Source organism: Pangasianodon hypophthalmus, chromosome 16 (genome assembly GCF_027358585.1).
Source record: "Pangasianodon hypophthalmus isolate fPanHyp1 chromosome 16, fPanHyp1.pri, whole genome shotgun sequence".
NCBI lineage: Eukaryota > Metazoa > Chordata > Actinopteri > Siluriformes > Pangasiidae > Pangasianodon > Pangasianodon hypophthalmus.
Window position 1 is genome coordinate 22,477,283 of NC_069725.1, and position 22,194 is coordinate 22,499,476.

Genomic DNA, 22,194 nt, shown 5'->3' on the forward strand with positions numbered 1-22,194 from the left:
CTTAAGCTAAATAATGACCATAAATGCACGTGATTGGATAAACCACCACAGAGGATTTGCTACAGAAGCTATGATGGTTCTCTTCAAGAAAACTAGCCAGGTTTTGTTTGTTTAATTTGTTTGAAATACTTTGCTGGATCCGTCTCCAGTTGACGACCTCTGATCTAGATTGATGTAGGGTCGGTTACATGGTTTATGCAGATAGGGTTAAAATTCAGTAGCGGCTGGTTTCTCTGATCATAGAAAAATGCTAAATGAGTAAAATGAGGGCTTGATTATAGAACCTGTAAAACTCTTCGGGACAGAAGAGATTTGCTGACCTTCGAAAAGCCTCTTCTTGGTCGTCTTCGAGAAATCGTATTTCTAGCCACTCTTTATCAGAGATGCTGTTCCAGGCCTGAGACGGAGCGCTCTGACTGGCTAAAAGCGACAAATTGTTGGTGAAACCTTAAAAAAGTGATGCGTCTGGCATGTGAAGCCTGACATAAATATTTTATCTGGGTTGCAGCGGCCGGTAGGTATGTGCTGGCTTTTTCACCCTTTGATCTGCCTCTTCGAAGGACACACATCACACACGCTTGGGGTGTGTACACTCTCTGGTTTTGACAGTCTCTCAGGGTGAAGTGTTTGATGTAACTTTAGTCGAGCATGTGATGGGTCTTGGGATTTTTGCTGTCTGTACTCGTGTAGCCCTGCTGCGTAGAACCAGCACAACTCTCTGGACACGCTCTCAGGGACGTGTCAGATAACACTGCGAGTGTATGTGTGTGAATGTGTGTGCATGAAAATGAGAGAAGACGCACCTTATCTGTCACACAGATGTGGGATGATTCAGATGTTTTGTTGTTCAGCTTTGGAACAAGGCCCCGACTTTGCCTTTGATTAATGATGTAGTGTTTGAATGAGAAATATATAAAAATTAGCTTTCTAACAGTATTCATGATATTGTATAAATAACGGTTTTCTAAGCAATTAGTGGATTGCACAAGTACAGGCATCTAATTATTTGCTGTGCTGATTTTTGCCCTTTAAATGTCACATTTCAGGCAGAGGTAAGCTACTTACAAACTTCTGAGCTGAATCAGCATTGAGCGGAATACAGAAATTGGGACAGTAGACAGGGCTCATAAGGTCAAGCCTTTAGGAATGTGATGATGTGGTGTGCAACAGCTTTTCAGCAAAGGCAAGTGTTTTATGTATAAATTAGGATGACAATAATTTATTTAGTTTTATAGCTAGTAGAGACACCTCTGCATCATTTGGTCAGTGAACATCTGACATTCATCTTCACGTATCTCTGTTTATAAGGCTTTTACAATCAAAGTTACTCCCATTTTGATGGACTTTGGCGCAATCAGTCTTTTCCCTTCACAGGCAAAACCTAAGTTCAAATTTAGTTCGAGTAAAAGTTTACTTTAGTTCAACTTTAGTGGTATTTTGATGCTTTGTCCAACAAAAACACAGATAGCTTGCAAGCAACCACTCAGACAGGTTGCCAGGCAAACTAGATTTCTCATAAACGTTCCGACTTGGTGTTGGACAAGTTCTTCCTCTGCTTCAGTCTCAGTAAATTAATAGTCACAACTGCAGGAGCTTTTATAGGACTCAAAAACTGTAGGCGCCAGAAACTTTTACAGGAATTCAGGAGTTTGAGGCATTTTTCCATCATAACAACTTTTTCAAATCTCAAGAACTTTTGATATTTTTCCAACCTGAACATTTTTTAAATTTTGTAGGTATGTTTCCATTGGAGAAACTTTTACAGGAGATCACAAACTATAGGCATTTGCCATTGGAGGAAGCTTTGGCATGGTTCCACCTGAGAAGCTTTTACACTAACTCATGAACTATGAACACATTTCCATCATAGAAACTTTTAAAGAAACTCAAGAATTTTAGGCATCTTACCATTATAGAAACTTTTGCAGAAACTTGTAGGCAAGTTTCCGCCACAGAAACTTTCACAGGAACTCAGGAACTATAGGCATTTTTCCATCTGCGGAATGTCAATTTCCATCCATTTGGCATGTTTCCACGTAAGAAAATTTGACAGAAACACCTGAATTTAAGACTCATTTCCAATACAGAAAGTTTTACAGGAATTAACTTTTACATCCTGTTTCCACTGGATGATCTTTAAGGAGAATATTAGGCACATTTGGGATCCAAAGGATCTTTTACGGGAACTTTATCCTTCTTTCCACCACAGGAACGTTTACAGGAACTTGGGAACTTTAGGCATGTTTCCACCAGAGGATCTGGGCTGACTTTTTTTTGGGCTCTATTTCCTGAAACCTACAGACCAGGAACTATTTGGGTGGAGGAAGCTATACTGAGCACTGCTGAATGACCAATCCTTATCAAAAGGATGCTTGGCGAAAATGAAGTTTTACTGAATAACTAACCCACTTACCCACCAATTTTGAAAACATTGATGCTTATTTTCTATCAGATGTGGCTCAACATGAGTGGCAAAGCAGAACATTTCCATCAAGCTTTTGTCTCACAGAAGTGGTGACTCAAAAAAAAACATCACAGGGTGATGTTTCTAGTGACATGCTGCTTGCAGGAGGCAACAAAAGACTTGAAGTGTGAAATTGTGCTTCATTTGCTTGCAGCTGGTGTAAACAGCTACAATAATGCTAGCATTATTTGTGTAATAAATCAAAAAATTACACATTTTCAATCTGAATTCCCCCCACGTTTACTGTGTTGCCGTGCAGCTGAGATGATCTAAATGTTGTGCAGTTTGGGAACCTTCTGTTCTTTAACATAATGGCCACAGTTTGTGCAATGAGGTAGGAATTCTTGCAAACTTAGAGATCATGAACCCTGTTTTTCCTCAGAGCATTCTGGAACCATAGTAGAAATATATCTAATATATTTTCTCTTGCTAGCTTTGCACCAGGACTAGGCGGTCTGCCATGCACTTCAGTTCCAAATGGAGCTTTACAGAACTATAATATGCATTATTTAAGCTTTGTTATGATCATTCAGAAGTGCTGATGTTTGGTTTCATCTTGTAATGAGGCTATTTTATTATTTATGGTGGTTCTTCCATTTCTCATCTGATATATAGGGCAGCCTTATGCAACTATGTATACGAGTTCAGGAAAAAGTTATTACCACAACAGATAACCTCTCGTTAAATCAAGGCAGATTATAGCTACTAGCCACCTTCTTCCTATTGCCAGTACTCTGTATTCAAACACCAGCTGCATTACTTGCAACTAAACACCTTGATATGGAATCACTGGGGAGAGGGGGTCATCCATAGAAAGATGTTCCAAGATATCTATTTGCCGGTAGAACCTATGTAGAACTGTGTATTTTTTTCATGCTCATTTTTTCTACAGAAATGACTAAGTCGTTTAATTCCTGAGGACTGATCATGATGTTATAAAGCCGATGTCTTTGCTCTTGACAAAAGATAAGGACAATTGTAACTCAGGTTTATAAAACAATCTGTACTGACAATCCACCAAAGCACCGATACAACAAAATGGAGTTCCACACTCCAGCGAATAAATAAAGATTATGACTCCATTTCTGGAGGGACTCATTTTTGAGTCCTCTTACTCGATGGTCAGTGCTGAACCATAAAAAGTGCATTGCCTTTTCCAATCAGTGTAATCTTTTGTAGCATTCCCTTTTTGGACAGTAGTATAACTTTAAATTGTAGCATGAAGAACTTTGGAGAGTTTTAAGGTTTATATAACTGGTACTTAGCCTTGATTTAAAGTTTAGACCCAGTTTGGCCCAAGGTGAAACCACAGGGGTCCTGATCTGCTCAGACCTGCTTTTCTCAAAGCCGTGCTTGAGTTGAGGAAACTGAAACAACATTTTACCTTGGGCGAGCAATAGTAATGAACTAGTAATAGTTCCTCTGGAGAACCTAGGGTCTGGCTGAAGGTCGCAGTTAGCTTTGATTTGGTCTGGACTATTCCAGTCTTGTATATTGAACCAATGACCCTGACCAAGACTGCCTGGTGACTACTCGCTTGGGGTTTTGTTGGGGTTATGGCCTTGTATACCATCTTTGGATTTCGCTCGTTTTATAGTGGACATGTGAAATAACAATATCTTCCAGGACCCAGGTTTGCAGGGAATCAATTAAAGGTGTTTATTAGTGAGTTTTCATCTTGTCTGACTCATCTGGTGTGACTGAATCTTTATTCACTCTAGTCAATTTTCACACCTTCAACCAGCCAACCAACACTCCTCCGTGCCAAAACCAGCAAACTGGCACCTATAATAATCAATATATGTCTTCATATCAAGCACAGTTGCACAGCAGTCCAGCAGTTAAGGGTCTTTTTGTCCTTGGGACTTATTAATATGCAAATGGTCCTGTCAAATATTTGTCAGTGAAATGAATGATGTAAAATCATATAGAAAAAAGCAGCAGAACATTTTACCTATAAGCAAGGCACTCCAGGGAATGACACATGGCTAAATGTCTAATACTCATTCATTCATCTTCAGTATCTTCTTTATCCTGTTCAGGGCTGCAGTGGATCCAGAGCCTATGGGTGCAAGGGACACCAGTCCATCACTTGGGTGTCTAATATCAAATAAAATAATAAAATACTAAAAATGATATCAAATATCAGACCTTGAATATTCATGAGAATGGGGAAGGTGGTGTACTGAATCATCAGTCCATTAGCTGGGCTTTCATGATATTTCTGTATTATAGGAAACGTCATGTATTGGAGGAAATTGCTTGATGAGAGATGACAGTTGGATAGTTGTCAAGCCGGCCCTCCAGCAAGGGTGAATTTCTGACACTAATATCACCTCCAGCACTTCTAATCCTCTGATACAAATCTGACCCATACGCCAGGAAACAGATTACTGCCATTTCTCAGATCTTTCAATGACTTCAGATCCTCAGGTCTTCAGTACTGCACCACCTCTCAGCCGTGCCCCAGGCCAGTTCCTTCTCTAACCGCGCTCTCCCTTTAATCCTCCCCAAACAGCTTTCAGGCTGGTCGATAGATTCAGGAGCAAATTTCAAGGATGCTCAGCTGCACAGCTTGAGGCTTCCAAATGCACTGAAAACTGTGACAATATGTTCCCTCTTTATTCCTTCCTAAATAGATTTTAGGCTTGGCAGTGGATTGAGCAGTCAAACAAAAGCTTTAAAAGCATGAAATGTTGTGGTTCCAAGTTCATTTGAAAACATTAATAATGGATTTCCTCATTAATCCTTTGAACAAATCTTTTTTTTGTTAATCAGGTGAATCAGTCAAGGAAAGGATTTAAGGATTTTCAGCTTTTAAAAAAATGAAGCAGTGTAGTGGTTTTAAGGTGGCAGGGGTTTGTCCAAAGCATTAAAAAAATATTGATAATGAATGTACAGAGGCTTTTGGGATTTCAAGTGCATCAGAATGGCCTTCCTTGTTGGTGGATCAGATGTTTCTGGCAAATCCATTGATGCTTTCTATTGAGATTAATGTTGGTTCTGCAGGCCACAGTTTGTACAAAGTATGAATAACTGGTCAGTTCCCAATCTTCACCAGAGATTTTGCCTTTTTTGTTATAAAGTGGGTGGTTGCAATCTTGCATAAGCTTCTGCCAAATGGTAAAGCTTTACCCTTTCCAATCATTTCACTTGAATGGTCTCTTGTAGTCTGGGGCCCAAATCATCTGATACTTACTGTATATTTTCTGGCTACAAGCTTCCGAATCTCAACGGTTGAAATCCATACTTATGTTTATCCACACTTCTGCACATATCTGGGGACTAGCTTCTAACGGATAAAAAAAAGTCACTTTTGAACACCGTGACTTGGTGAGATTTTTATCGTCACGATATAGTCAATGGTTTGAAGAAAGTTTACAGCGTCGCATCTTTAAAATGTAAAGAGTTTTGTTTAAAGAAGTCAGTGGCGAGTAAACATTGTTTCGGACAGTATTTGGTTGAAGAGTTGTAAAGTGTGTGCAATGGTCTGTTCCTGTGAATTTAGGCAGTCGGTGATTGTGTTTAGTTAGGAAATTAATAGGGTCTCTAGTAAAAGCTAGAAGTAGAAGTAAAGGCTAAACTTTGCCTTTTCAAGTTGTGTCACTTGTTTGTGCACAGCACTCAAGCAAAAGCTAATCTAATGATCACTGCGCACTGAGTTAACTCCATATTTGGGTAGCTTGGCCCAAGTCAGGTTGTACAATCCCAATTCTTTCTGCTTGGACTGCTATGTTAGTTGTCTTTGAAAGTTTCCTGGGACTTACGGTTCCATAAACCAAAGCAGCCATTGGAAACAGTGATAATACATGCCCCAAGGCTTTGAGGAGTACTGACCTTCTATCTCTCTCCTTTTCCTCTTCTCTCAGAGTTGTCTCCGGAGGAGAAGGCCCAGCGGGTCGCGAGGGCGATCCGGAAGCAGGCAGCCGAGGTACGTGAGCGCTGGGAGAGGCTACTCGGACACGTGGGAGGTTGGCACGAGCAGGTGGAACGCTCTCTGGAGAAACTCCAGGACCTGCAGAGCGCCATGGACCAGCTGGACGTGCACCTGAGCCGACCTGAGGAGGTCAAAGGTCGCTGGCAGCCTGTCGGAGACCTGCTCATCGACTCGCTCCAGGACCACATCGACAAAACCACGGTGAGTGATCATGGATGGATATAGATAAGTGGCCCCAAACGTACTTTAGGTCACCACAGATGTATCAGATATAGAGTTATATAGAGAGAAGTGCTATATACATGCTCCAATCAGATGGGACTAAAATGTAAATAAGCAAAGAGTGGAATATAAAATATAATTAAAATGTTTGAAACGCCAGCTATTTTGTGCAGGTCCCAGACATCGCATAGACATGTTGATGTATTGCACTAAACATCCATCTGTTCCTCATTAGTCACAAGCAGTGGATTTTAGAACATATGGGGGCAGATTCACTTAGAAAAGCGCTAATTATATCACTTCTAGCGAAGGTGGGGTGGCCAGTTTAGCAGGTGATCAACTAAAAACATGCATGCAAATGAACACAGGTGCACTTTGCCTAATTAGCATTTGGCAGTGTTACGTAAACACTTGTTTTGTGCATGTCTTACTATCAGCAAACAAACAGCATGAAGTGCTGTGCACCTGGGTGTTAAAAACGTATTTTAAAGTCAGAATACTTTTTGTAGTATTTGGCAAAAGGTTTTATTAAAGATTTATAAGCTCTTGGGTGGGAAAAAAGAATCCTCAAATTGTGAAAAGGAGAAACACAAATGATGTACACCATCAGTGTGGCTTTGGAGAGCTGTACCTTTTAATTTTCAGCTGGTGAGATTATCGCAATATGAGTTACATGTATAAGACCATTTGAAAACGGTGCAGTGCTGAAAAAATAGCATCAGTCACTTTTAAACAGATTTTCGATCATGTAAAAGAGTAAATCTGTCCTGTGGAATTTGAGGTTGAAAACTAATTCAGCAACTTGAATGGAAACAGGTTGTTTCCATTCATTCCTTTCCCTCCGTTCTTAAGTTTATTTGGTCTCTGAAACGCTTTTATTCTTTGCTGTTCCTCATACATAGCTAGGTAGCTAACTTTGCTAATGTTATCGATGAACATTTCATGGTTGGTGTGTTTATATATTGGATAGGATTGGCTGAATATAATGGTATGAATCGAGATTCAAATCCTGTCTGACAAATATGAGAAAGTTAAAAAGCAGCTAGCTAATGTGGTAATTATGTTTTAACGGTGGATGTAGCATTTTGTAGCATTTTGTGTTTTTTGAAATGGTGTACAACATAAGTAATAAACAGGGTGATGGGGGAGGGGTTGGCAGGAGGGTATTTGGAGTGAATTTGCATATTAATGTATATTTATAGATCCATGCATTCTTTATAAGGGTAAAGGTGTAGAGATGTGCCTTGGAAGTTAAAAATGTATATACTAAATAATTTATTACTCTCCATGCACCTTCTGGGATGCTTTAAATTTTGCGTTCGGAGACTCATAGTGATGACCCTAGAGCATCAACACTGACCCATTAGTTTTAGTTGAAACCACTGAAAGCTCTCATCGGTCCTAATAAACATGCTTTCAGAATCAGCCGCTCACATCAGAGACACATCAGCCCACATGGGGGTCAAAGATCATCCAATTAAGAAGTACTTTTTTTTCTAGACGTTTGGGTTATCATTAGCTGTCTGACCTCCGTCACATGGATAACAGTTTATTGACACTTCATTATTATCCTCCATAGCGCTGAATAGATGAAAATGAGGCTGGGATTTAGACGGCTGAAGGATTCATGTTGACGTGAAGTAATAACATTTTGTGGGTTTTGAAACCTGTGTCACTGAATTAAAAACTTTGGGGGTGGCATTGGGAAGGGGGGGTGCTGTTCTGGGAAAATAATCAATAACGGGGTGTTGTGATGAAGCGGAGTTACTGTCACCACCCCGAAGGTCATTCTTTTTCTTTTGTTATATTCCTCTTATACCACAACAGTTTGCCAAAGATTACAAGTTTTTTTTAAATTGAACAACAACATATTATACTGTTTATCCATTTATAGTTACGTTTTAATGTTGTGAAATGTCCAGGAAACAAACAGCAGCTGTAAACAGTCGTTCCCTCACCAGCCTCTCTCTCTCTCTTCAGGTTAATAAGACCAAAAAAAAAAAAAAAAAAGACTTCCCTGTGTCCCTCCAAACTTAGTTACAGCTTTACCTCAAAGCGCTGACACTGGAGACTCCTTCCAAAAATGTTTTTAAAAAGTCTTTTTCCGGTCCCTGTGTAAATTGTTGCTATAGAAATGTTAACGTATTAGAAGGAGCACATAAATATTGATAATGTGAGTTGAATTAAATCTACACTACTGTCAGAGCTGCTGTTCCAGAAAATCACTCGTCACCTTCTGACCAATCAGAATCGAGAATTCAACAGCGCTGTGGTAAACAGATATAAAGTTCACGTGCGTTTTCTAGCCAGGCAATAGATGTTAGCAATCTGACCAAAACAGGACCTAATAACAACAATATACAAAGACTTAGACGTTATAATAACATACAAATACTTTGCAGTGCTTACCCTTAGTGCACGCTTTAGTTAGCATACTTAGCATGCCTGCTGAGAGTGGTATCATAAACTAGTCCCAAATATAGAATTATGTATTACAGTTAAAGCCAAAGTTCTACACAAACACAACCTGTGTAATCGACAATTAGATTTGGAATGTCTGAGTAAGAATAATTGTGTGTGTGTGTGTGTGTGTGTGTGTGTGTGTGTGTGCGCGCGTGTGTGTGTGTGTAGGCGTTCCGGGACGAGGTGGCTCCTCTGAAGCAGGAGGTGTTGGCTGTGAACGTGTTGGCAAGTGAATTGGCTCCTCTGGATGTGCAACTTTCCTCCACCACCAGCAGACAACTGGACAACCTGAACACACGCTGGAACATACTGCAGGTACATGGACACACACACACACATACTGGTTTTTAAGTCTTACGAGGACTTTGCCGGCCAAACCAGTTGAAACGTGGTTTAAGGGGACCCACCTTTCCCTTTGTGCTACAGCAATGCCGTAAACATCAAAAAATTTGGTTTTTTTTTAGCAAGACAAATTTCACTTCAGATTTCTTCTACGCAAAATTAAACTCTTAAACACAAGACCTGACATTATGGTTGCATATAAGGACCGTCTGAGAAGCTCCCGCCTCCGACAGAATTGGTACTTATAAGGTCACACCGCTTTATCGGGACATCAGTTTAACAATACACAAAAAAAGACTTTACACTGTATTAGAAGGACAGGCATGTTTTATTGGTACTCGACTTAACACAAACACAAACATGACCGCATGGTGATTTACCGGGTCACCTGTGACTTAACAGAACAAGTCCTTCTATACAACAATTACAGAACATTAAGCAACTCAGGTTAGGGATACTACAACTGAGCACTTAAAAAACATAACTGTTAACTGTTAACATAATTTTTAACTCTGTTAAATACAGTCCCCTCTGAAAAGCAAGTTCAATTATATTGTTTTTCCTATACCTAGACATCTGGGTTTAAGATCAAATGACGAATATAAAATGATAGCTCAGAATTTTAGCTTTTTTTCCTGATATTTACATATAGATTTTTTAAACATTTTATTTTCAAGTGATGAAGTATGTTGGAACATGTGACTGGTGTTTCTTGTTGCCCAGGTGTATCCTGTTAAATTGATAGTTTAAAGAATTAGTAGCTATGAACAGCTACTCTTGTTTTGAGCGATGTATATGGGATGTATGTATGCTGGCTTGATACAGTTATTGCAAGTAAGGGATATGAACCAAATATTAAGTGCTGTTTAATTTACTTTAAGAGAATTTGTGCCTATACCAAAAGGTGCCATGTTTTAATCTGTGTAACACAGATATAAAAATCAGGAAATGAAAGCTGAAATTCTAAACCATCATCTCATATTCATCTTTTGACCTCAAACCCAAACGTCTTCAGTGTATAGCAAAAACAGACTAATTGAGCTTGCTGTTCCGTTACTTTCAGAGGAACCTTTATGTAGCATCCCTTGCCCATTTTTCCTGCTTCTAACACATCAACACAGAGAACTGACTGTTATACCAATATATCCCAACCCTCAACAAATGCCATCGTAGAGAAATAATCAATGTTATTCACTTCACCTTTCACTGGTTGTTATGTCTGATTGGTGTATACAACACGTATCAAAAGAATCAATTAGATTGTGATGTTTAAAATTGTGAACCTTATAGCCAGCTTATTGCACATAAAACAGCAGGTGCTCTATGGGACATGGGCAAAGCATCTGTGTTTGAGACTAAACAAACAAGTATATAAATATGCACATCATACAACCATAAAGACTGGGAGATATGATGACATATACTTTTGTTTCAAATTAAAAATAGGTAAAACAAAAATGATAATTATGAGTTATATGACTAAAATAAAAGTCAAAACCACATATATAACTTGGAAAATACAACCAGAACATCCAGCTTTGGCTTCTTTTGGTGGGTGATCCTTCTGCATCCCTGTAAGAAGAGATTACCACATTATTCAGCACACAAACAGTGTGGACTGATCATGACCAAAACAATTGGGCATGTAACACATCAATATGTTAGAAAAACCTACCAATCTGCACTGGTGCACTCATAGACACATTCATATTCTCACTTTCAGTGCCATTCTCAGATTCACTTCCATCAGTTTAGCCAGGAGAACTAAATGAACACCACGGTAGGGTCAGGGTTTTGGGTTTGGCAGCCATGGCAGAGTCTACATTCCCACACCAGATATCTCCTGGGGTTTGGAAGCTTTTAAGTGCAATGAAAGAAGATGACGTTGCCTCTGTAGTACGCAATGACTTTTGTAATTTCTAATCCATCAGTAGTTTTTCTTATTTTCAGTACAAGAAATTACAGATGACTGAAGACACTCCTCAGCTTCATCCACTTTAGCTTTGCCCTCTGCCATTAATGATTCCTCAACATCTCCATGTAAATCACTTCCACCAGCTCCCTCTCTTACTTCCAACAGTTGCTGGCTTGCAGATGTTCCAGTGACTGTTGTTGGCAGCATTAAACTGTCTGATGCACTGCCTAAAACTGCAACTTTTGACGTTCTGTAGGTCTCAGACACTTGCTTACCCTGAACTTTGCTTGAAAGATTATCTGAGGTTTGAGTATAGCTCGCTTCACTGTCATAATCTACATCAGTCAACTGCTCCTCATAAAGTAAACCAACTTCTTCTCTGGCCTTAACACACACTTTGCCCTTGCTTGCACCTTCAGGATTCAACTTGGCAATCTGGGAATAAATAGCCTTTCGTTTCTCCATATTCAAGGGGCATTCTCCTTGTAACTCTACTGAACTCTCAGATTCACTGTCTGACTCTGACTGTGGCACATATTCTTCATCTAGTGATTCATCCTCACCAGTACTTACTCTCTAGTACCAGAAAACAAACGATCACTAGAAATTGCACTTGCAAATGACTAAAATTTATATAATGAATTATAAATGCACTCACCCATGATAGTGACTCATTCTTAATAAGTTTTACAAAGCAGGACTTGTGCCAAAAACAATTGCAGACTGCAAAAGAGAGAGAAGTAAATAAGTAAGAATGTAAGACTTCAATACACATAAAACTAAAAACACCACAACTGTTGCCTTAACTCAATATAAAAAGATGAAGCTTAGAATTTTATTAATAATTTTCAAACCTTATGAATTTATGAGACCAGGACCACTGTCTGGAAACAATGGGCCAATTGGACAAACCATACCAGTTATAAATTAACTGCCATCTTAAATACTGTAAAGTACATTACTGACCTTTGCATCTCAGACCAATCCATTTGAGTGATGCTACAGGTCCAACACATGCTGCACATTTGTTCATGCTCGAAACAGTTGTGAAGACCATTTCATGTTTACAATTCTGTGAATAGAATTAATAAAACTCATTTGACATCACAACCAAAAATATTTGTCTAAAAGTAACTCTAGTGGAGGAATAACATGGAAAGCAAAATCCATTTATTTGATGTTAGATGATGTGCACTTTGGGCATTTTCACAACCCAAATACAAATACAGACAAAAAGAGCATGCCTGTTAGAGGTTTTACTCTTGACTTTATATAACAAAAGCTGAGGTGACAAAATACTAACAAGTATCTGGATATTCTAGATACTGCATCAGCATTCTCTTTCACACGTCTTCATTTTAATTCTGGATGTGTTTAAGTATGAGGCAATGGTGACAAAAAAAGCAAAATGTATGTTTTTAAAACAAATCAAAAATGATCAAAATAACTGATAAATATAGGTTTTGATAGCAGAACATGTTGCTCACTAATGTGATATTCGACATAGTGTATGAATGGCTTTGGTCATTACACATACAGTAGATATTTGAAATTATGCAACATGAAATAAATTATACAAATAATGAAGGAAATTATTGATGATGTATTCCATAGAAATATCATAAGCCAGAAATAATGTCTATCCAGCAAACTTACTTTTTCTGTTTTCTCACTTGGTGCTATTGTATCTTTTTCCTCAGGCCCAGATTGCTCCTTCACAATGGTAATCTGAAATATTAGACAACAAAATGTTAAGGTTACAGATTAACCAGGCTAGGAGTATTTTCTGGCAAACACCAAACACCATTTTCATGAATTAAAATGTTACACCGAGTGGGTGGTGGGTACAAAAGTTAGTGTCACATTCAAGATCCAAAAGGGCAATACAATTTTTAAACCTATTTTGGTTCAAACATGCATTAGCTTTAACTAATGGTGTTTTCCATGCAAACTACACCATTAAATAGGCAACAGTAGTCTACAACAAATGTGCTATGCATCAGTTCCTTGACACTCACACTATACTATGTCCAGTTACATTTTCTGACATGTCTGACCTCCAACAGCTCTCTGCATGCATGTATCAGGCACACTTTACTCTCGCACTCGACTTTATGACTATTTGATATACAGGAAGTGTATCCAAAAAAAATTGAAGACATCAAAAAAACTCCATTCTCATTCCAAACATCAGACAGGCAGGGCAGCTATAGTGTCTTTCTAACCAGTTTAGTGACATTAGCAGGCAATGGCTATCCTTTTGGACATAATTAATCAGAAGATGATCTCAAAATTACCTTTTCTGTCTCCTTTCTTGGAACCTCAGACTCCATCTTGTCCTTTATAGTCGTCAGCACTGTTGTAACCTCAGTAATGGTTCCAGCTGTATTCTAAAAACAAAAATAACAAGAGATTTCTATGATGATAAACCAGCACCCAAGTCAGATCAATACACATTTACAGTGCACCACTCCCAGTGACTCTGAAGAGGCAGATAAATACCTAATAATGTATATGGTGTTCATGATATAGCTTCACAAAGTGAAGTCCCTCGAGACCATGTTTCTGTCAGACGCTTTACACACAGCTGCTGATGTGCATTTACTATCACATGTCTACAAGGTCCCATTAATACCCAGTGTACTGATAAACCAGTGCTGTGCCACACACAAGCTGATGAACACAGAGTCATCATATAAATCAATACTGTCCTCATATACCATGTACTAGTCAAACACACTGACACACACTAATATTCCTCTGGTAGAGGATCCTTATAGCATAGTTCCTAAAGGTTCTCATTAGACACAGTGTTCTCATAAAACAGGTCTCAGCCATACACATCACATACACACACTAACTACATTCTTAATATAGTGCCTACAACTGCAGACACTTCTATCTCTGTGCTCAAGAAATGTTTCCAGTGCGAGGAGCAGCTCACAGACACACTTCACTATTACAGTGCACCAGTCCCAGTGACTTTAAACAGACAGTGTACTGTGATTAAAAACTCCCTCAAACTCCGCAAACTGCACAGAACAATTAGGGAGATAATTAATCAGATGATGATTTCTACAATTTACCTTTTCTGTCTCTCCTCCTGGAACATCAGTCTCCAACTTGTCCATCACAGACGTCAGCTCTGATGTAACCTCAGTGACGGCTCCAGCTATATTCTAAAAACAGACATCACAAAACATTTTTCTCATTTCACAATTGTTACACACACACACAGTATTCCCAAGAAGAATTTGGAATCAGCGATTTTCTGTAACAGTTGTGCTGGAAGTTTCCAACGAGTTTCAATCAACAAATTTTCAGTTCATCCACAGTAGCGCATCAGCTGTCTTCCATCATTGCATCTCTCAAATGCTCTATAGGGTTTAGGTCAGGGCTCTGGGAAGTGTTCATATGTGCACTGTATATACAGTATATTAGGGAAGTGCACTGTATATATGGTATACTATTTATACCCATATAATGAACATCCATCAGTGACAATGATGCCCGTAAAAACAGTGCTGTAGCTGATTAACTCATAACTGCACCCCACACACTGTAACGTGTGTGTCACTGCTGTACTCACGGTAGACCACATATATACTCAGTGCTGCTCCTATAATGGTCCCCTACTACTGAGGGATGAGAATATAACACACTGCACATAGTAAAAGGAATGAACTCTAGTCAGTAACTATACATCTATTAAATGCCAATTTAAGATAATGTATGTGGTGTACATGATATAGCTTCACAAAGTGAAGTCCCTCGAGACCAGGTTTGTGTCAGATGCTTTACACACAGCTGCTGATGTGCATTTACTATCACATGTCTACAAGGTCCCTTTAATACCCAGTGTACTGCTAAACCAGTGCTGTGCCACACACAAGCTGATAGGGGGATCATTAATCAAAACATGATTTCTATAGTTTACCTTTTCTGTCTCTCCTCCCAGAACATCAGTCTCCAACTTGTCCATCACAGACGTCAGCTCTGATGTAACCTCAGTGACGGCTCCAGCTATATTCTAAAAACAGACATCATAAAACATTTATTATTAATAAAACCAAATTTTCAATACTTATTATTCAAGCTTGTAAATTGGGTATAGAATTGTATATGTAAAATCAACAGGTTTTAATTCATTATATATTTCTGTAAATGACCTGTTCTGTTTGGTTGATGGCTGCCTGGGTATCTTCGGTCACAGGGGTAAAGGGGTCTGCCTCAGAAACAGCCTACAGAACAGGTTAAAGAGCAAGATGAAAGGCATGTATTAAAACTGGAGCACTGCTTGGTTTCAGCAGACCATGTTAGCCATCTTCCAATTCTTTCACTGACTACAGGATACCTGGTGCTGTGACAGAGACTGATTGTCTTTCACCCTCCTGGCCTCACTCAATGCCATAGTGCTGTTTTCCTCTGGTGGCAGTTGGTGTTCTTCAGCTACAATCTGTGAAGATTTGTTAGGACAGTGTAAAATATTGGGAATATAATTAGATGATTGTAGCATGTAATGATTTGTAAGTTATGTTTGCACCGGCATGTTTAAGCGTGGCCCAATAACACTGAATAGTTCAATCTTCAATACCTTATTTCTCCAAGGCAACTCAGAATTGCCATAGTCGTATGTGATTTCTTCTCCAGGGTCGATGCTCCTAGTCGCAAATAAACACAGATGAGGCTTTCCCTCTACAGTGATTATTTTCATTTTGCTGTTTGGGCTGATGTGGTCATCATTGACAAGTCTCCCAAGGGAACCATCTTCTCTGGAAGCATCGACACTGAAGCATGATATAAGACAACACATAACATCTTGTGGCTGCACAGAAGACCTTTTCAAAACTTTATGCATTAGCATGATCTTACAGAAAACATTATATGAAGAACAATGCAATGTTATACATACCATAAGAGTCTTCCATTGAAACGGAATTCATACATGAATGCTTTCATGGCATCGTGATATAACTTCTGTCGTCGTTCACATTCAGCTTTGTTTATGAGTTGTCCTCTGTACTCCAAAAGAAAATCTCCCTTATCAAAATGAACACAACTGAATACTCCACGTCCTGTATGAGAAAGCACAACACCTGTTAGTCCAGTGTTTATTCAAGCCGAGCAGCACATCTGCAGTGTTCTCTAACATCCTGATGCTCCTAAATAAGAATAATAATTTTTTAAACAAAAAAAATAACAAAGAATGACATATTAAGACTTACCTATAAATGAATTTATATATTTCACATCAAATCCCTCCTTGTCTTTGGCAGCAGATGTGAAATATTCAGCCTCCTGTTTGGGATTGTCTCTCCTCCTCCTCCTCAGCTTCATCTCACACAGTCTGTACACCGGACGCTGTGTGTCCACGCACAACTCATCCTTAGTACTTTAGTTCATTTAGTTTATACTTAAGTTTGAAGCCTTAAAACACTTTGGCCTGTATATAGGTTATTGTTATATAAATGTAAAGCAATGTAAATTTCCTGTGAGCCTACCGAGGGCTCCATCAGTGATGCTGAGGGATGTGCAGTTACTCTGCTGTGACGTCACCGCAGCACCAGCACACACAGCTGATAAACAAACCACACCACTCTCATTTATATACTATATATAAATATATAATAAATATATATAATAAATATATATAGTTATTTAAAGGTGCGAACTAGCTTATTTACGAGGCGTGTAGAGACTGTCAGGGGTCAGAGAGAGTAAAACCCGCAGCTGCAGCATGATAAAATGTTAGTGTTAAATCGCGCGCCCCCGACGCGCGCTCCCGACACGCACTACAGCGGCGCGAGCTAACAGGAAGTGATGCAGCCAAACTAAGCAACTGCAGCTAACTAACAGTTAATAGAGTTCGCTCCGGGATTAATAAAATAACACCGAAATAAACACTTCTCCAGTCTCCATGCTGTTTGTTGTTTACCGGTTGTTGCTTGTGTTCAGCTAACGCAGGCCACTCGAAACCATTTGAGCTACAAACCATACACCCGCACTGTGTTCCGGAAGAGATGATTTAAAGATCAGCGATGTCGCACATTAGCATTAAATATCATTAGCAACGCTACCATGCTAATTTACCGATATTTCCCGTTTATATTAATTAAACCAAATTCACATAAACCATAACCTACACTTAAACTCATTCATTAAAAATACATTTGCCAAGTTTTTAAAGTAGAGAATTCTGTGATTATTATGGTAACTAGCAGGATTTTTAAGATATACTCATTAGACTAAACATGTACCCCATTCTCATGAGCATAATCTTTTATTTTTTAATCTGAATATGTATAAACTAAAGTAAACGTGCATTTTGCAATATAATCATATAAAGTACATTTAATAAAGTGTATAAAGTTAATTCTCATACCTGTTTTTTAAAGATTGACGTATTATGAGTTCCGCATGATGACGCGCTGCACATAGAGAAACTCCGCCCACAAACCGAGACACGTGACATGAATGACATCGGCCGCAGCCAATCAGAGCGCGAATTAGGCGAGTCAGCGGTAGCCAATCAGAAGGCTCAAATTTTGTGTGAGTGTGTAAGTTGGTGCAATACCAAGACCAGACTAAAGGGGGCGCTATATTAAATTCCGAGTTAACACTGTGTAAAGTCAGTTTCAGGGGTATGTGGTGTAAGTGGACTTCGACCGAAACTTTGAATTTTAGCTTCTCTTACTTAGATATATATAGATATATTAGAGGAATTATGGGGACACTGTCCCTGTCCTCATAATTCCAAATGTCCCCGTAGTGTCGGTACGTAATCAGGTCAAAAGTCCTCATAAGCCACAAAAACCAACGCACACACACACACACACACACACACACACACACACACGAAACCTATTTAGTCAACTAGCTTTTGTGTTATTCTATATACTTATGTCACAGTGCTGTACATTAAACACAGCGCAGCACATTTAACGTAACTACAAACGGATAAAACATACGATGTGTTATTTTTTTAATAAATAAATAATTGTAAAAGTTGCCGTTGTGTAAATGGAAGAAAATAAGAAAGTACTTTGGGAGATGCTGTAATTGGAAGTTTGTCAACTTAACAATGGTAACAGTAACTCACCGCATCACACCACCCTGTCGTTGATTATTTTTCTGTAACAACATTTACAGCATTTACTCTTACAGTATTTACAGCAGGACATATTCACTAATTATGTGCTGTTTTTAATAAAAAAAATTCAGCGTATTGAGTTAATTTTTCAGCTTCTTTTTCACGTCTGATTCTAATGTAGTGTACTACAAAGCGTATAACACCATGTGATACCCGATGCAGTGAGCGCATGTAGTGTATGGGATTCTGCTAAAGTGTGTGTTGAAGGGATAAGTGGAAGAAAATGAGACTGAATCAATCCAAAGTGGCTTAAGAAATATAACATGGAGCAAATTTCAGCGACTGGAAACTGTGGATGAAAAATACCAGCAATCTTAAACTGTAAATTTTATATTAATCTTACTATGACTCGTCATTGTCACTTTCCATGGTCCAAGCAATAAACACACACACACACACACACTTCTCTCCTCTTGAGTGCTTTTTGACCTTCTTTTTCACTGTCCTTATTTTCCCCATTTCTTGTTTTGTCATCACTTATGTGCCCTTCATCCACTTCTACATTCATACATCATTGTTTGAACATAAATCAAATCTCTCTCTCTCACACACACACACACACACACACATTATCTCTCTCTCTTTCTCTGTCTCTCTCTCTCGCCACCTATCCTTCATCATCACCTGTCTGAAGGTCGGTGTCTGGCTCACCACCATCTATGAGTGTGTGTGCATGTGAGGAAATTGATGTAGTAGTGTTGGAAGTTTGTGTGTGTATGATAGTAAATGTTGCACTACAGAGTGTAAAGCTTGTGCAGGATTTGATGAATGATGTACACACACACACACACATGTGTAATGAGAGGTGTGATGGTAATTTAGTCGGTCATTAGGAGATGAGGATGTAAACGTGACAGATACGCATGTTAGAGCTGTGGAGAGGTGTGTGTGTGCGCGTGTGTGTGTGCGCGTGCTGCTGAGGTCACTGGTGTTCCACATAGATATTCATTTTTACTGATTATTAAAATATATTTAGGTCTTTTTAAATATAATCATAATGTAATGAATTGAAACGACTGAAAACTGAAAAAAACACATGAGCTTAATCCATTCTACAGTCTGTAATATACTCTGACCTTGTGAAATACTTCTCTCTCTCTCTCTCTCTCTCTCTCTCTCTATCTATTTATCTATCTTCATCTGTCTCTCTGTCTTCCTCTTTGTCTCTATCTATCTGTCTGTTCATCTCTCTCTCTCTCTCTCTCTCTCTCTCTCTCTCTCTCTCTCTCTCTCTCTCTAGGCAGCCATTGAGGAGAGACTGAAGCTCCTACAGGAAGCCCACAGAGACTTTGGACCCTCATCACAGCACTTTCTCTCCAGTATGTCACGCACACGCGCGCGCACACACACACACACACACACACACACACACACACACACACACGGCAACCCTGAACTGTTCCACTTGTTTAGTTAATGCTGGTGAATCTCCAGTCAGGAAAAAAGATTTTCAGTCATGATTCATTTTTGTGACTGAAAACGTGCACTGGTGTGTGATTGGACCTTGAACAGCCAATGACAGTGCTCAGAGGAGAACAATATGTAAATTAGGTTTGTGAGTGTGACTCCTGTGTGCATATCTATGCATTAATTATAATGGCAGTGAAGCAAATTAAATACTTTTCAAAATACTATATGAACCTAAAATAAAACAGTGTAGGTCATGAGATATATATATATAAGAATTGTAAAGAATTTTAAGCCTTTCCTATTATTTTGATATGCATAATTTTAAGAAACTTTAATACAATAATGGTATCTTTTTATCTCTGTATGGTCAGAAATGGGCAGAAATGATCTTTCGCTCATGTAATACCTGCCCTTTGGTTGTATTAATTTGCGCATGTGATATTTCAAGCTACACCAAATCACATTGTGGCTGCTAAATGAATCTATTGGCTTTGACTCCGTTCTGTTGTGCACTTTTTGGAAGACACATCCTGAATTTTATGTTTATTAATATGCAAAATAGACACAACATATTAGCTAGCCCCTGTTTTTATAGACATTATGAAGTTTGCAGGTTTTCTTACACACCCGAAGCAAACCTTTAGTAAATCAGGGCCAGAGACTGTGAGACCTCCTGGATGACAATATTGCAATCTGTTTAGTCGAAACAAATTCTCGAAAATGAAACCTAGAAGGCTGTGGGTTCAAATCCCATAAATTCACTTCTGAATGAATAAAAATGAATAGACGTAAATGGGAAATTTGTTATTAGCCATTAAGGTAAGTGTAAGTAAGTGCATTCAGGTCGTATCCGTGAGACCTTTTTTTTTTTCTTACTACAGATTTGTTCATTTCGAGGGAGATTTTTATCACAGATTTTTATGGAAAGTCACAGTTTAGCACTATATCAAGCTCTCTCTCTCTCCCAGCACACACAAACTCCATTAGAGAGGCTTTGACAATGAATAATTCAGAGGTTAATTAATCCACCCTCTTCATGTCTCCTCTGCTTCCGTCCATCCGATCAGCTCTGAATGATCTCATTTCCTAAATATTCCTGGTGTTAGTGATGCTATTCACACACTATTTTTAGGGAATAAAAGAAAGACACATACGGGACTTCTTCCTGACGTTGAACATAGACGTCCAGCAATTCCTTCTCATTAACAGTGTGTGAGAAGAAGGACGGGTACACACACCCACTTCACTCCTGCTGTGTAAACTCTCCGAACACGTTATTTAACTCAGCATCACTTAGACTCTCTTGACATGGTGCTGTCATTACCTGCCATGATTGCGGTGTCTCTCTAGATTCTGCTTAAATTCAGCACTCCAGGAGTAAAGATAATACTGATTCAAACCGATACAACGGGATGAGATGAAGGGGCAGTGGAAGCTTCTCGGATTCTCTCATGCCGAATTCAAATCCCAGGAGAGCTAGGCAAGACTCTTGGCAGAAAGCACAGCTGTTTGGATTTGCATTTTAAAATTGGGCTCATCATCTTCTGCACCACTGCTGGTGCTCCAACTGGATGGAGAGCTGTCCAGCACTGTCTTCCTGTCTTATATGCATATATTATATGGCCAAAAGTATGTGGACCCTGACTATCACACTCATATGTGCTTCTTTCCCAAACTGTTGGAAGCACAGAATTGTCTAGAATGTCTTTGTATGCTGTAGCATTACAGTTTCCCTTCACTGGAACTAAGAGGCCCAAACCTGTTCGAGCATGACAATGCCCCTGTGCACAAAGCGAGCTCCATGAAGACATGGTGTGTGAAGGTTGGAGTGGAAGAACTCGAGTGTCCTGCACAGAGCCCTGACCTCAACCCTTTGGGATGAACTGGAACACCGACTGCACCCCAGATCTCCTCACCCAACATCAGTGCCTTACCTCACTAATGCTCTTGTAGCGGAATGAACACAAATCCCCACAGCCACGCTCCAACATCTAGTGGAAAGCTTCCCAGAAGAGTGGAGGATATTATAACAGCAAAGGGGAATAAATCTGGAATTGCATGTTCAGCAAGCACATATGGGTTTTATGGTCAGGTGTCTCTATACATTTGGCTATATTGTATACCAAAAGTGAGCGAGAAATGACTAATCATGATCTCTGGGTCTCTAGTTAGTCATTACTGAACCCAGTGACAAGACCCACCTTGTAGCTACAGTCATTGTCCTGTTATATGAGAAACACCAACTACTTTACAAAACACAAACTGATGACCACAAACTCAACCCTGGGCGA

At 39.1% G+C, this 22,194-nt stretch overlaps 2 protein-coding genes across 13 annotated transcripts in view; one reads left to right on the top strand and one right to left on the bottom strand.

Annotated features, from left to right (window-relative positions):
* Window positions 1-22,194, top strand: part of utrn (utrophin) — a 196,603-nt gene that overhangs the window by 125,968 nt on the left and 48,441 nt on the right. For all 8 annotated transcript variants that reach the window (XM_053240647.1, XM_053240645.1, XM_053240649.1 and 5 more), the window contains 3 exons: window positions 6,334-6,602; window positions 9,255-9,401; window positions 19,734-19,812. In XM_053240647.1, coding sequence (XP_053096622.1) covers window positions 6,334-6,602; window positions 9,255-9,401; window positions 19,734-19,812 — 495 coding nt within the window. The remainder of the gene's footprint in view (window positions 1-6,333; window positions 6,603-9,254; window positions 9,402-19,733; window positions 19,813-22,194) is intronic.
* LOC128320604 (inactive histone-lysine N-methyltransferase 2E-like) lies at window positions 9,416-18,177 on the bottom strand. 5 transcript variants are annotated; one of them, XR_008304170.1, is made up of 14 exons: window positions 17,726-18,177; window positions 16,569-16,704; window positions 16,256-16,418; window positions 15,938-16,130; window positions 15,698-15,799; window positions 15,513-15,584; window positions 15,281-15,373; window positions 14,430-14,522; window positions 13,641-13,733; window positions 13,000-13,071; window positions 12,310-12,415; window positions 12,002-12,066; window positions 11,104-11,285; window positions 9,416-11,000 (listed from the first exon to the last, which is right to left on the bottom strand). XR_008304170.1 is itself a non-coding variant. In XM_053240655.1 (13 exons), exons 1-13 carry the CDS (start codon window positions 17,822-17,824, stop codon window positions 10,920-10,922), a joined length of 1,368 nt encoding a protein of 455 aa, XP_053096630.1. In that variant the 5' UTR covers window positions 17,825-18,177; the 3' UTR covers window positions 9,416-10,919. The 5 variants fall into 5 exon arrangements, 4 of the variants coding, with proteins under 4 accessions (XP_053096630.1, XP_053096629.1, XP_053096631.1 ...); XM_053240655.1 differs by lacking the exon at window positions 11,104-11,285; XM_053240654.1 differs by having other exon boundaries at window positions 9,416-11,285.

What these genes read in the sequence shown, in the direction of transcription:
- LOC128320604 (XM_053240653.1), bottom strand. Translation starts at nt 17,824, where the DNA reads ATGTCATTCATGTCACGTGTCTCGGTTTGTGGGCGGAGTTTCTCTATG. An exon ending in CAAGAAAGGAGACAGAAAAG is followed by an intron (nt 13,072 to 13,640) that starts GTAATTTTGAGA and finishes CTAATATTTCAG; the next exon opens with ATTACCATTGTGAAGGAGCA. An exon ending in GATTGGTCTGAGATGCAAAG is followed by an intron (nt 12,067 to 12,309) that starts GTCAGTAATGTA and finishes TCTCTTTTGCAG; the next exon opens with TCTGCAATTGTTTTTGGCAC.